The 14,452-nt window shown below is 34.3% G+C and overlaps 1 protein-coding gene across 2 annotated transcripts in view; it reads right to left on the bottom strand.

Annotated features, from left to right (window-relative positions):
* Window positions 1-4,756: 4,756 nt before the first annotated feature.
* The window catches only part of LOC148618406 (glutamate receptor ionotropic, NMDA 2B-like), a 38,147-nt gene continuing 28,451 nt past the window's right edge, over window positions 4,757-14,452 (bottom strand). For both annotated transcript variants that reach the window (XM_088577256.1, XM_088577257.1), the window contains 7 exons: window positions 13,810-13,935; window positions 12,960-13,180; window positions 12,064-12,227; window positions 11,616-11,803; window positions 6,454-6,689; window positions 6,079-6,242; window positions 4,757-5,245 (listed from right to left, as the gene is read on the bottom strand). In XM_088577256.1, coding sequence (XP_088433382.1) covers window positions 4,963-5,245; window positions 6,079-6,242; window positions 6,454-6,689; window positions 11,616-11,803; window positions 12,064-12,227; window positions 12,960-13,180; window positions 13,810-13,935 — 1,382 coding nt within the window. In that variant the 3' untranslated portion in view covers window positions 4,757-4,962. The remainder of the gene's footprint in view (window positions 5,246-6,078; window positions 6,243-6,453; window positions 6,690-11,615; window positions 11,804-12,063; window positions 12,228-12,959; window positions 13,181-13,809; window positions 13,936-14,452) is intronic.

The raw sequence follows: 14,452 nt of genomic DNA, 5'->3' as shown, positions 1-14,452 counted from the left end.
TGATTCGTGAGGAGACAGATGGAGAGATGTTGAGTGTGTGATTCGTTAGGCGACAGATGTTGAGTGTGTGATTTGTGAGGCGACAGATGGAGAGATGTTGAGTGTGTGATTCGTTAGGCGACAGACGGAGAGATGTAGAGAGTGTGATTCGTGAGGCGACAGACGGAGATATGTTGAGTGTGTGACTCTTGAGGCGAAAGATGGAGAGATGTTGAGTGCATGATTCATGAAGCGACAAATGGAGAGATGTGAAGTGTGTGATTCGTGAGGAGACAGATGGAGAGATGTTGAGTGTGTGATTCGTGAGGAGACAGATGTTGAGTGTGTGATTCGTGAGGCGACAGATGTTGAGTGTGTGATTCGTGAGGCGACAGATGTTGAGTGTGTGATTCGTGAGGCGACAGATGGAGAGATGTTGAGTGTGTGATTCGTTAGGCGACAGACGGAGAGATGTAGAGAGTGTGATTCGTGAGGCGACAGACGGAGATATGTTGAGTGTGTGATTCTTGTGGCGAAAGATGGAGAGATGTTGAGTGCATGATTCATGAAGCGACAGATGGAGAGATGTTGAGTGTGATTCGTGAGGGACAGACGGAGATATGTTGAGTGTGTGATTCTTGTGGCGAAAGATGGAGAGATGTTGAGTGCATGATTCATGAAGCGACAGATGGAGAGATGTTGAGTGTGATTCGTGAGGGACAGATGTTGAATGTGTGATTCGTGAGGCGACAGATGTTGAGTGTGTGATTCGTGAGGCGACAGATGGAGAGATATAGAGTGTGTGATTCGCGAGGCGACAGACTTAGAGATGTTGAGGGTGTGATTCGCGAGGCGACAGACGGAGAGATGTTTAGTGTGTGATTTGCGAGAATTAAGCTAATTTCTTTTTATGTTGTTTTAGTATCACCTCCTTTATATATGTATTATGATGGTGTTTATATGTTTTACACTATGCCTTGTTTATTTACAAGTTTGTTTGTGTATATCTGCATACCTGTATGTCGTTTAAACATGTATGATGTTTGTATGCTTATATGTAGTCGGTTTAAGAGCTCATAAGAGCTTATGTTTTTGTGGGGTTAAATAAAAATTACTTACTTACTTACATCTTTATTTACAATTCTAATGAAAGAAAACAGTTTCCTTAATGGTGATTTATTTTTAATTTTTTTTAAAATTAACTATATTGCAGTTATTGAAATTTTTACTATCAATAATTTTGTTTTCTGTTTTCTTCAAAATATTTGCAATCTAAAATGTAGTGGAACTCATCCCCAATGATATTTTCGTCACACAAGGAGCATATCCTTTCATTTCTTGGTTTATTTCTCCACCGTCCTGTAATCTGTGGTTGATCATTTGGACTTTGCTGAAAGTTGGTATGTCCTTCCTATCAAGGATATCAACAAAAGTTTTCAATGCCGTGCTTTATTTTGAAAATACGATAGTTCAAAGTTTTTGCTCCATCATTTACATCCGATAGTTACTTTTGTTTAAATTGATCACTTAATACCATTTTAATACCATTTTAAGCCATAGTTCAAAGGGGAAGGTCTATTTTCTCCCCAATATAGCTGACACCACATTCTTTTAATGTGGTTTATATATATATTTAAGCCGTTTTGACTGGCTATTTTTTTCTGAAGACAAGCTGCAAAATAAATTATAAATAATACTAGTTAATTTCACACTTTTCCTTGTTAATATTTTTGCTATTATTCTTACTTTTATATCAACATTTAAAGAATGTATACCTACCATGGAGAACCGTGCTTGGTATTGTGGATTTTAAAGAATGTATTCCTACCATGGAGAACCTTGCTTGGTATTGTTGATTTTAAAGAATGTATTCCTACCATGGAGAACCGTGCTTGGTATTGTTGATTTTAAACCAAGCAGTAGTTTATAGTATTAAAGTTGTATTCTTTCCAGTGTTTTCAAAACCCCAAATTTCACACCCATAGAGTATTATAAAGGAAGTCATACATTGTATTTGTAGCTTTTTTGATAATGTGCTTTTGCCCAGCTTCCAATTCTAGACATATAAATTCCCAAGTAGTTAAATACTTTGACAATTTCAATTTCATTACTATCATAATTTCTCTGATTTAATGGTTGTCGTCCTTTTGAGAAAATAACCGTATTTGTTTTTCAAACGGTTATCTAAAATTTGATTTACTTGCAATGTATATCTCACTCTGGCCTGTAAAGTACTAATTTTAGCGCCAACTCTATGTAACCGAAATGATAATGGTTTTTAAAGTGTTGTATTAAGTACATTGTTTTCATTGTTATAAAATTGTTCATTTAAATGACGTGTAAAACATATCTGCACGTACAAAGCAGGTGCAAAGAAGATATTGAACAACTATTGAAACCACGTAGCAAAAATCTCATGTTACGCCATACTTCTAATACAAGTATGATAAAGAGGTTATAATAAAATAATTGCATTCTTCACAACTGAATCTTTGACTTTCCACATTTGCTAACTAATGAAACTGCAAAAGGACAAAGTTATAAGCTAGAAGAGATTTAATCAATGTCACTTAAGTTTAGAGTCGTCCTGGGTAGACTTAGGGCGTCTTGACGGCATCAAAGCTCCATAATGTGTGTACAGTGTTACCAGTGGCTGTTCCAAAGCTCCATAATGTATGTAGTGTTACCAATGGCTGCTTCTATGCTCCATAATGTATGTACAGTGTTACCAATGTCTGCTCCAAAGCTCCATAATGTATGTACAGTGTTACCAATGGCTGCTTCAAAGCCCCATAATGTCTACAGTGTAAGTATTCAATTTTGTAGTTCATGAGTTATTACCAATTAATGTTTCAAATCAGCATAGTCTCCTTGCATTGTTAGTAGTAAATCTGCTCTAACCTGGCATAGTGTGTAGTAATCAAACAAACAGGTGATTGTAAACATATTGTAGAGTTTGTTTCAAAGCTAAATAATGTTCCAACATTTTAACCAATGTATTGCAGAGCTGCATTTATATCCCTACAATCACATTGTTACCAATGTCTTTTACAAAGCTCCATTCTTTCTGCACAATGTAAGCGATCAGTACTTACAATATCCGTACGTTGTTACTAATGTATATCTCAAGGCTGCATAATGCATTGTTTCATGCCTTAATGCTATTATAATCCCGTTTTTTAAACCCACTAAATCTACATTATAACTTATATCTTTTACAGCCCTCGTAATGTCCGTACATACTAGTAGTTACCCAACTCTTTTTCAAAAATAAAGTATTTCCATACGATGTTACTAATTATACAATTGTTGCTTTTGTGGACAAATTTAAACTGACTGAAAAAATCAGGAGGCAAGCTGTAACGACTGCGTAAGTTCATCTGTTTAATGTATTCACAAACTGTTTAAAGAGAGTCTGTTCAATAGAAAACAATATTTTTAAATAAGTGAGAATTTAAAATTGAACAAATGTACAGACAATTAAGTTTAGTAAAAAGGAAGAGTTTAATTTGAAAATGCATTGTAGAACAATAAAATAAACAAGTTACCAGTCGTTTGTCAACTATTCCACTACTTTTGTTCAATGTTACCATTATCTGTTTCATAGCCCTCATAATGTTCGCGAAAGTTGTGGTGTTGAAACATTCCAATTTCCTTGTAACAGTTTACATATATCACATTTGATATAACCAACAATTATATTTGTCAACGTACAATGCGTGTCTCCGGGGATACAAACCGTTCTTGTTTTATTACTAGGATCGATCCCAGTCAAACTGTTTTCTGAACGCGTTTCTGTAAGGTGATATTAAAAGTAACATCTCTAAATCTGTCGTGAGAAAAAATTGGTAAGCGCCAAGTACCCAGCGGCACGACAATGATATGCCTATTTTTGTGTTATTTTTATTTCGGTAGTGTTGAAACCAGTGACTATCAGGCATGATTTGTGTTATGACCTTACATTTTTTTCCTAGAGTTTCAGTCATAATCTTTAGTATGCCATTTCATTGTTTTTATCTTTAGAACATCTTGAGTGTTTGATTTTAAACAGATTATATTCTCCATTTTATATATGCATGCGATACATTACTTAAGGCTAAATACTTAAATTTGGAGCGGTATTTATACTAAAGCATAATGAGTTGGTGGTTCAGTCTTACATGGAATATGTATCCTGACCTTTATCTAATTTTATATACAAATTATCCCACTCATGCTATACTGGTTCCTACTTTGACGTTTACAACTCTCTCGGTGTTGATATTATACATGTCTTATGATGATCATCACGTTTCCATCAGAAGTCTTCGTTTTTAAAAGTTTTTCTATGTTTTATGTTTCCTTGATCTATATCCAACTCTAGCTAACGATATTCAATGCTTCCTAACTACTGAGCAAGGGTTTATATGGTTGAAGCCAAATTAAATCACAGACAAAGAAAAAGATAATCAGATCAGTTGCACCGGTAGGGTAGGCATCCTCAGTTTTTGTGGAAACATTCACAGAGTGGTACATGTCATGGCCAATAAAATACGAGAGAAGGATGTGAATGGAAATAACATATTGTTTTATATGGTTTTATATGAAGGGTATCTTTTCTAACATGCTTTGTATTGTATTATATTTTGTTTTGTTGTTTGTTTTTTTTCTTGCTTACTTCTATTTTTAAATCTTAGTTTTACCGTTGTTAATTTGTGGTAACTTTTTTTTATTCATTTTGAAGGCAATTGAAACTCCTTAGACAAAAAAGTAGTTACTTTGAAATTTTGCAACACAGTTTTAGGCAATAATTACCATTATTTTATAAAATATTTAAAAATAAACGATATGTTCACATTGTCAGCATAAATTACATAGAATATTGCATTTTATCACGAGTATAAAGGCACCATGAACTTGATTCCAATACAATCACTCATATATATGTACATTATCTAGATTCTAAACCTCCAGCAGTTAAAACTTCGTTGTCTTCCGTCATTACTACACTTCACCTTCTCCAAATACATGTTTATGATCTTGTGGACCGTTGATGTCCGTTGTAACAGTTTTATCGTTTTGTCCATTACTTAAGTCGTTGCCGCTTACAATGGCATTGTTATAACTGGGCGATCTTCTCAAAGTAGAATCTCTACGCCGCTGTCGCATTTCACCGTTAGAATTTTCTGCCACTTTTTGTGAAGATTTTGAAGTCAAATTTTCATCAGTTAATTTTGAATCTTTATTGTCTGCTCTATATCTGATTGCTGGTGCCTGTTTTATTGCACTGCAAAAAAAAAAAAAAAAAAAAAAAATTGTAATTGAAACACCAATAAAGAACGTCGTCTTGTCTTTCCTTATTTAACTGTACTCCCGTGCTTTATCATTATATTGATGTTTTATCTTTTATTTTATCCATTACCGGTAATTATAAGTCCCGCGTTATGTATAAAGCTCTTACAGTCTACTTGCGCAACTTCAAGACTATACGTTTTCTCTTCTTCAGTGGTATAAGAAACTTCGGCGGGTATAATTCAGACTATAAGAGGACGTGTCTTTGTAGGAATCATCGTTGTATTTACTTTTAGCTTTAATTGTTGCTGTTATCTTCCATTTATAATTTGATTCACAAAGTTTTCTTTGTGTTTACTGTGATCACGGTTTATACTCAACAAATCAGATCAATGCAGTCAAATATACTTGTGTAAATCAGAGGGGTTTCAATGCAACCAGATTTACCTGTGTAAATTAGACAAGTATTGTAAGTCATCTATGTTGATTCATGCTTTTAAAGGCGTAATCCAGGAAGCAAGTTATCTCCCTATGACATGAACGGTAAACATATTTTGTAGATTTTAGATTGAATGAGTTAGAACATAAACAATTTAATTAAGTGTAAATCACTGTAAGTGTATTGACAAACAATGAAAGTATAACTCGTCCTGTTTATGTAGCAGTGTAACTTCGTTCAATTGGAATTTTAATGAAGCGCCAACCTTCGTCTATCGAGAAACTTAAAAACGCTAAACCTGTTTACCGTTTCAGTTAAGCTCTTTTAAAGAAACATAGAACATGTTCGCTGACATTGCTTAACATTACTTAATAGTAACTTCAGCTTACCCTAATTCTCTGCTTAGTTTCTGAATTTTCAGCAAAGCCAGATCTAACTCATGCTTAGCTTTCCACAACTGGGTTTCACACAGAGGATCTGTACACTTGTGTTTTTTGTGAAGATCAATGGCTTCCATGATGGTTTGCTCAAATGTTAGAGACTTACCCATGCTCTGAAAAGACAAAACTCGACATCATTCTAAGAATAAATAAATAAATAGTTAGAAAAACATACAAAATGTGTACTAAACGAGTGGTATACTAGTAAACTCTTTTTTAGCGAAAAATCCGAAAACTTAAAAAAAAAATAAAATAAAAAATCTATTTCCAAAATGTTTAAAGGTTCATTTGTTATAAGAGTTTAAAAAAGAGAGAAATTCATACCAGGCTAACCAAAGCACAACATCCACATTTATCATATTCTCGCAAACACTTCCGGCCAAATCGGAAGTACATATGTTCCAGGATCAGAAGTAACCCACCAAGTACAATGCCTGCAGCAAGTAGGATGAATGCACTGGTGAAGTTAAGGATGCCTAACTCATCACTAGATCTCTTCTGGTTGTTTTTTGAATGGCAAGCGCCAGCAAGCCAGAATTTCCGCAGCCTTTCCAGTTCACCTGAAATATTTTAAGTCGGTGTTAAAACTTTTTGGCCTTATTTTTCCAAAGATTTTCATCATTTCCATATCAATCCTATTTTTGCATTGACTTGAATCAATATATGAACGTTTAGAAAACAGTAAACAGTAAATCAGTCGCATTCGTACATTTAGGAAAGTATCGATAAATATCTTAAAATGAATTAACCAAAATGGTAATTTAGTTTAAACATATTTTATTCAGATTTGATTACAATAAATTACAAAACATAATAGTAATAAGACAAGGATTCGGAAACAAGCATAGCTTATACCAAGTCCGTCTCTTTATAACAATGAAAATTTGGTTAGCACATATGTTCTATTGCACACTCACATGTTGAAGAATATAATCTGTGGCGAGGAGAAAATGAAGTATTTAGAAAAAAAGGGATGAAATGCGTTAATAGGTAATTGGTTATAGTTAGATGTTCACAAACCGTTTACTGTTACTATATACTTTTGCACATTTGTAAATATATAAATATTTTGTTCTTAAGTTAGAGCATCTTATCCATGAAGCAAAATTTTTGGAGTTAACGGGATTGATAAATCTAACGACAATATGTATGTCTGGCGAATTGCTGCATACTTGTTACAGTGAAGAACATAATGGGCTGACGTTTCAGATTGACCGCATGTACAATATGGGCTATCGACAAGATTTCGCGCAAATAAATGAGCATTCAAAGAACTACTATCCATACGTAATCGTGCATGGAGCACCTGACCGATTCTACTGCCGATATAGAAGTATGTTGGGCATTTACGTTCTGAACTTTAAAATAGTTCTTGGACGTTTCTAACGAATGTCGACAGGCAGGTTGTTCCATAATTTGACACTTGAAGGTAAAAAGTAACCAGAATAGATATTGGTTCTCGTACGTACTTCGTTGGAATGTCGAGTAAAATGATGATGAAGGTCCGAAACCGTGTTTGGTATCAAACTACAAAGAAATACATTTTTTCTGAGTGTAAATCTATCAAGAACTAATTTCAAGCGACGAAGTGCATTTTCACGGGTAAACGCTTTTATGACAATATTGTCGATGTGATTATGCCACGATCCGTTATCTGAAAATGTTATACCCAAATGCTTATGGCTTGTCACTTCCTGTATGTCGTGATCGTCCATCTTTAATACCGGATGTACCACTCGTATAGACTTGCGCGAAAAAAGCATCGTCTCGGTTTTCTGTGGATAAAATTTTACCAGACATGTAGTTAGTTGCCCTCTGGTGAATTTTCGCCAGGTCATTATTTAAGATATTCGCGGCGATAGCAGACGAATCGACGGTTACAAAGAGGCCAGTATCGACAGCAAAAAACTTAATAGTCTCATATATGTCTACAACGATGTCGTTTAAAAATATAATAAATAACAGAGGTCCTAAAATCGAACCTTGCGGTCCGCCGGCATTTATGGGTGTCCATTTGGAGATACCCCCATTCAAACAAACGCGTTGAGTTCTACCGCTCAAATAACTCTTAAACCAATCAAACGATTTTCCTGAAATACCGTGGTTCCTTAGTTTAAATAAAAGACCAGTGTGCCATACGCGATCGAATGCTTTGCTTATGTCACAGAATATTAGTCTGGCTTCCTTCCCACTATCCAAAACCTTACCAAAAGTATTCGATATATCAACTAGCTGATTTATAGCCGAATCGCCTCGCGTAAATCCAGATTGGTGAGCAGTTATAACATTGTGACGTAAGAGGAAGTTATGTACATACTTATAGACGCACCTTTCCATATACTTCGAAATAATATTTAACAGCGAGATCGGTCTGTAGTTTTTAACTTCGTTCTTAAAAACCGGAGTAACGTTTGCCTTTTTCCAATCTGTTGGAAAAATTGCATTAGTAAACGACAATTTAAAGAGTCTACATAACTGCGTTTTTAAAACTGGGGCACCAGCTTTCAATAAACGTGGATTTATAAGGTCAGGTCCGCAAGCCTTACTGATGTTCAAATTGAGCAGGACATCCTCAACGTCCGTCTCTGAGAGCAGAGTCATCCAGCACGGTTTGCAAAGCAAAAAAAACAAAAAACAAAAACAAAACAAAAACAAAAACAAAACGATTGAATTTGTTTGCTTTTTCGTTATCATCGGAGATAAGCACATCGTTTTTAACAAAGGGGGATGCCAACACTCGATCGCTTCATTCCAGAAATCTGGTTACTGATTTTCCACCAGTTTTTGGTCGTTGGTTTGCAGTTTACAATTTTACTAACCACATTTGCAATATAATCATCTGGACAGCGATGAATAAGAGTAGTTAGCTCATTTCGAATATGTCTAAATTTTGCCCAATCTGACCCCCTTGCTTGTGAATGAATTCGCCATTTTTTACGTATGAGTCTACGAATGTTGTTATTCATCCAGTTTGGATCCGATTTACGGACTGTAACATATCTATTTGGAATACACTGGGCGGCCGCATCCAAAATACGCGTCGACTCTTCGCGAGTTATAGAATTTACATCACCGTTTGCAAAAATATCGTTCCAATTAATATTTGACAATGTACGTCTATATGCGTAATAATCACCACGATCGTACAGTCATATTTTACGTTTAAACGATTTTTTAAGTGGTTTGGGACTGTTTATAATTCCAAATATAGGACAGTGGTATCTTATCTGATTTAATAAAGGGAGCAAAACTCCAGTATATTGTACTAAATATGAACTACTGGTTATTATCAAATCAATCATAGACAACGAATGCTCGGTGAAATTTGTTGGCTCATCGATCGTCTGCTCCAAACTATATGACATACAGAATTGTTTTACCTTAGAGTTCACATTTTGTTGGTTATCATTAAAATCATCAGTAATAATAATATGATCGCAGTTTGCATCGTTCACTGTTGACTCAATAGAGCGTTCAACTTTAGACCCACATTCAATGCTACTGTTAGGTGGTACGTAAAAAGTACCATAAAGGAACTTTTTGCGACAAGTTTTTAACTGAATCCACAGTGCTTCAACTTCCGGCACTTCTAGGTCAGTACGTCTAATGGCATAAATATTATCATGAACATAAACAACTACCCCTCCCCCTTTTTTATCACCAGCCCTATATTTTCGAAATGGTTTTTGGTATTTGAGGAGCTCGATCGAGCCAGGTGTAATTGTGTCGTTTAACCAAGTTTCAGTAAAGGAAAGTATAACAAACTCGCTAAATTCTGCTGTAGCTAAGTCTAATTATGGTATTAGACTTTGGACGTTCAAATGTAAAAATGTAAAAATGAAACCGAGTTGGAAAGTAAATCGTGTAAACTAGATAAATCTGATGAGCAATCTGAATGTTCGCTATGGTATTTTGTAGACCTGGACACGGATTAAAATACATCCGTCGAATGCAGCCAAAAATGTAGCTTGGTTACATGGATACATATTTTTTTACTTAAATATTACATTATGGACATGTCTCCTGTCCACCTAGGAGAAACGTCACACGAATGCTTTAAGCGTATTTTAGCGGTACACGTGATATGTTCTCAGAAACACAATGGAAAGGGTTATTTCGGGAATTTAATATTTGGAGATTATTTGATTTTCTATATTATAGTACGTGGGCTGAGACCCCCCTCCCCTTTTGCACTCCCCCCACTCATCAACCAAAATATAATTTTCAGGTAACCTCATACTTACAAACATTTTTGTCGCCCAAAAAATAAACTGAAGCATTTTTGTATTTTTTGGCTACTTTTTATACCTCGTTGAGACAAAAATCCATTTGTTACGTATTTTACGATAATGTGTTAATTGACCTTTGTCATTAGTATATTTACTATCTCTAAGAGACCGGTATTTTTTAAAACGATAAACTAGATGTTTTTGAATATTACATAATTATGTTGCTACATCAGCTCATACAAATGTAATGTGTAGACCTTTTTTTTCCATTGACTGCAAATGTTTAAGACTCCTTTAATTTTCGAACAGTGCAACGATTTTCTAAAAACAAGTGAAATTTACAGATACATTTTTCTAACGCTTTTAAAATGGTTTTTCTCTTGAAGCTTTCATTCATTTATTTTTATAGCAGGCATATATATGCCTGCTATAAAAATAAATGAATGAAAGCTATATGCCTGCTATAAAAATAAATGAATGAAAGCTTCAAGAGAAAAACCATTTTAAAAGCGTTAGAATATTAATTTATTTTTCAATTTCCAATTGTCACATACGATTCGAAGTGCGTTTTATAGTTGAGACACTGAGAAATTACTTCAGCCATTATAGATATTAATGTGTGATTTTTAGATTAAATTTTACTTCGGTGACAGCTTTTCGTCACTGTAAAGTCATTACCGCACATATTGCATAACCAATTTACATTTAATGAAGATTGATCACGAAATTCAACCACCGTTCCTAATTTTGGTACATTCAACAATTCGATAGCTTGCCGAATTTTGTGTCCAATATTTCAAGTTTACTGTGTCCAACTATAAAAAAAGATGAACAAATGATAAGTCGTATATTATGTAAGAAAAAAGTAGTACAAGGAAACAGAGGACTTCCCTAAGGAAAAACAACATTCTGTAGTTACATGTAGAAAGCAAACTAGAAAAAAAAAATAGTAACTTAGACCGGCACTTATCGGTATTTTCTGGAGACAATAATCCCCATGCTTCGGCGTGGACTAGTGGTTTACAGCTGCCAAGGGCAGGGAACAATGAGAGAAAAATGATTTATTCATATTCTTCATATAAAACAGTAGTTAATATTTATAAATTTTTTTTTCATTTTTGTTGATTTTAAAATACACAATAGTTGTTTACGGAGCGTCTTACTAATTATAAAACCTCAACCGAGTGACATGACTGTAAATTTGTTGAACATTTTGAAAAACGCTAAATATAAACATCACATTTTTCAAACGATTACCTTCTTCTTGAAGTTCAAGTATAATTTTGTCAACTTCTTTCACAAGATCTTGGTCTACATCTGGAGGGAATCCTACTCCATACCCCGTCATGGCATAGGCCTGACCAACAGTCCTTAGGTTACACTGGGGGTCTATCCCTACTTGGTAGTACAGAGGAGTAGCATCATAGATAAAAGCATTTATTTCCCTGAAAACGACATGTATTTAGTCAACATTGAATATGATGCAATATGTAAAATGGGGGAGAAGCATCATAGATCAAGCATTTATTTACCCGAAAATGACATTCTTTTATTCAACATTTGATATGATGCAAAGAATTTTAATGAGATTTAGAATACAATCACCGTTTATCAAGCCATCAACAGTCCATAAATTACCCTTTTAATATACAGAAGTATGTTACCTATGGCACCTCCTACAAGAACCGACTTACGATATACTTACTGTGCTTTTAGAGCGGCTATGGCTTCCTTTACTGAGTGTTTGTTGAACTGTTGCATGTATTTATACATTGAAGGTCTTGTTTCTCTTAGATTTTCTTCTGTACTACCATTTGGCACCGTGGCAAATTTAAACGGACGTGGTTTATGTGATAAAGGATTAGTCAACTAAGAAAAGAATAATGGAAATAACCTCAAGTTTACTGATCCTTAATTTTTACCATTGAATTAAAAAAATGAAAGAAAGGAAAGTCCATAAAAGAATACCCTGGCTCCCCACCCCAGTGACCATACAATGGACAAACACGAAGTTAATGTCATTCCATGCGCAGTTTTAAATCGAATATCAAATATCACGATATGATACGCCTACATACAGCATTTTTAAAAAAATCAAGTGACTGAAAAGTAGTTGCAGAGACAACAATAGCGACAAAGTGGTGAACGGATAACGGGCAGCGATCACTGTAGATCTACCGAAAAACGTTGGGGAATAATAAAATAAAGTTGTTCACTAAAATTTCCCCCATTCTCTCAAAATGATTTACACACTGATAATGTGCATATTTATTTTGCATTTTTCTGATACATGTAACATAATTTCATATCATATTTTTTTTCCGAAAAATTATAAAAGTTTTTATTTTCTTGCATTTTTAGACTCAAAATACAAAACAAGTAACATATATTAGTAGATAAATTTTCTGATCAACGTCGTGTATTTTTCTTTTTGTCTTCGATAAATACCAACTTGCATTTTACTATCATATTTACATAGTACGACTTAGTCTTAATCTGTTTTTTGTTTTGTTTCGTTTTTAAATTTTATTCATCAATTGATTTTTTCCCTGGAACTTATTACTCGGTTTAAATCTCAATATATATGTAATTTAAAATTACCCTCCAATCTTGAATCCCTGACAAATCATAAAACGTCTCCTTCGTTATCATAAAAGCGGCAAGGTTGGCAGTATAACTGGCAAGAAATACAAGCGCAAACAAAGCCCATACGTTGCCGAGGAAACGACTAGAAACACCGCGTGGATTGTCTGTCGATACAGCAGCACCAAAGAGCATAGCCCAAATCAACCAGAACGATCTAAACAAGGAAAATTTGTGTTCTGAAAAAGAAATCGCATACTGTTTGATTAAGATACGTATGAAATCAATTTTCATTGGGTTTATGAAATAACTGGTCATTATAGTAAATTTCACTACTGTTGCAGTGATTTTTTTATTGTCTCGATTCTCGTTTAAGTTTTTTGTTCCCGTCGGCAATGCGACGAGGGGACTTCAAAAATGTTTGGCGCCCCATCGTGTAAACACTCTCACATCTACAAGTCAAATTATATTTTGATAAAATTTATACTTCCAGATTTTTGGAGTCGATCTTATACACTTATTCCCTACGGATCCGGATAAAAAACTTAATATGCAAATGTTGTACAATAATTAACTTATAGACATACAGACAAGTTTAGACTGGCACATGATCCGCTGTTCTTTTATTATTTTTTTTAAGTTTAGCATCTATAAAGTAATGCATCATATATGCTACACTTTATGACTATGGTTCAATTTGTAACGAAAATAATCACAGCTCTGTGTTTTACTGGCTGTTTTTGTTTGTTTGTTTGTTTTGTTTTATAAAATTGTTAAATCGTTGAAATTTGTTTAATGTCGACAAGTATTCAACACTAAAGAATTAACAGGTGATTTGTGGTTTGTCTGACCTTTACCTCTTAGTTACCTCGCATTGGAGTAGTCCCTTGATTTAGTCCCGCAGGACTAAGCCACTCAAATATAAAGATTGATGCTCCTATGGAATGGACACTAAACACGAGGATAAGACACCAGGCGGGGTAATCGTAAGGTTCTGAAACAAAATTAAAAATGAATAAGGAAATTAGCCAGCAGATTCATGTAATTATAAAATAAAAGCCTTGGACAAAGACAAGCTTTCATGTTGGAGACCGAACGAATATATCATACTTGCATTTCTTCTATGATTATAGAGATGTTTTCACTTGATTTGAAAGAGGATCAAGTACTGACAATGCAATAAAGGAAATTAAAAACAAACATGAAATGAACGTATGGTTCTAGGCAGTATTTAAAAAAAATCAATATTGAACATTGATAAAAACCTCATTGATCTTTTAAGGTGGTAACTTTTAGGAGCGATAATATGACTGTTCAACTAAAAAAAATATCAAGTAACGCTTTATTCACCGTAAGGTGCCACACATTACAATCATTTAAGTGCAATAAGTGATTATCATACATGTATGAATCGAGTGTGATATAATTAATTTATGTTTCAGTTTACACATGACAATCATATGTTAGTTAGCCAATATTTACAAACGAGAATCATATGAAAGTCATATTTC

This window comes from Perna viridis, chromosome 4, assembly GCF_037379345.1.
Source record: "Perna viridis isolate PV_CMFRI_1.1 ecotype Kerala chromosome 4, ASM3737934v1, whole genome shotgun sequence".
In the NCBI taxonomy this organism is placed as follows: domain Eukaryota; kingdom Metazoa; phylum Mollusca; class Bivalvia; order Mytilida; family Mytilidae; genus Perna; species Perna viridis.
The sequence above is the reverse complement of the archived record's forward strand: the minus strand, read 5'-3'. Positions and strand labels throughout refer to the sequence as shown.